This window comes from Eimeria mitis, genomic scaffold, assembly GCF_000499745.2.
Source record: "Eimeria mitis Houghton genomic scaffold, Emh_scaff7518, whole genome shotgun sequence".
NCBI lineage: Eukaryota > Apicomplexa > Conoidasida > Eucoccidiorida > Eimeriidae > Eimeria > Eimeria mitis.
The window spans coordinates 657-1,261 of NW_013575506.1; the positions used below are offsets into that span (position 1 = coordinate 657).

Below are 605 nucleotides of genomic sequence, written 5' to 3' on the forward strand. Positions count from 1 at the left end.
CCACCACCAAACAGCCGTCTCGGTGCAGCCCCACCCCGCACCTGCAGCAGCAGCAGCAGCAGCAGCAGCAGCAGCAGCAACAGCAACAAAAGAAGCAGCGCTTATTGGTGTCAGTTGCATTCAAACACAAGCACGCCACACTATGCTGCTCTTCCTACTGCTGCTGCTGCTGCTGTTGCTGCTGCTGCTGCTGTTGCTGCTGTTGCTGCTGCTGCTGCTGCTGCAGCCTCTCACCTGCAAGGGGATGAGCAGCAACTTGAATAGGTCAATAAACTCTTCAGAAGCAACGGCAGACGACAGCGCCACAAGAGCTTCACCTGCAGCAGCAGCAGCAGCAGCAGCAGCAGCAGCAGCAACAGCAGCAGCAGCAACAGCAGCAGCAGCAACAGCAGTAACAGCAATTCTTGTGAGCTGCATCCCATCACCTTATCGCTCTGAGGGGAACAGTGCAGCAGCAGCAGCAGCAGCAGCAGCAGCAGGAACTGACGGTGCAGCAGTCAGGGTAGCAAAAGTAAACCTCGCAGCAGCAGCAGCAGCAGCAGCAGCGGATCCAAACACGGTGAACAATTTCACAGAGTTGCTGCTGCTGCTGCTGCTGCTGCTGT

General features: G+C 57.0%; 1 protein-coding gene across 1 annotated transcript in view; it reads right to left on the bottom strand.

Moving 5' to 3' along the window:
• Positions 1-154: 154 nt before the first annotated feature.
• EMH_0091770 (uncharacterized protein) overlaps positions 155-605 on the bottom strand; it is a gene marked incomplete at both ends in the record, with an annotated part of 1,253 nt that continues 802 nt past the window's right edge. Inside the window, one exon of the mRNA XM_013501767.1 lies at positions 155-234. Coding sequence (XP_013357221.1) covers positions 155-234 — 80 coding nt within the window. The remainder of the gene's footprint in view (positions 235-605) is intronic.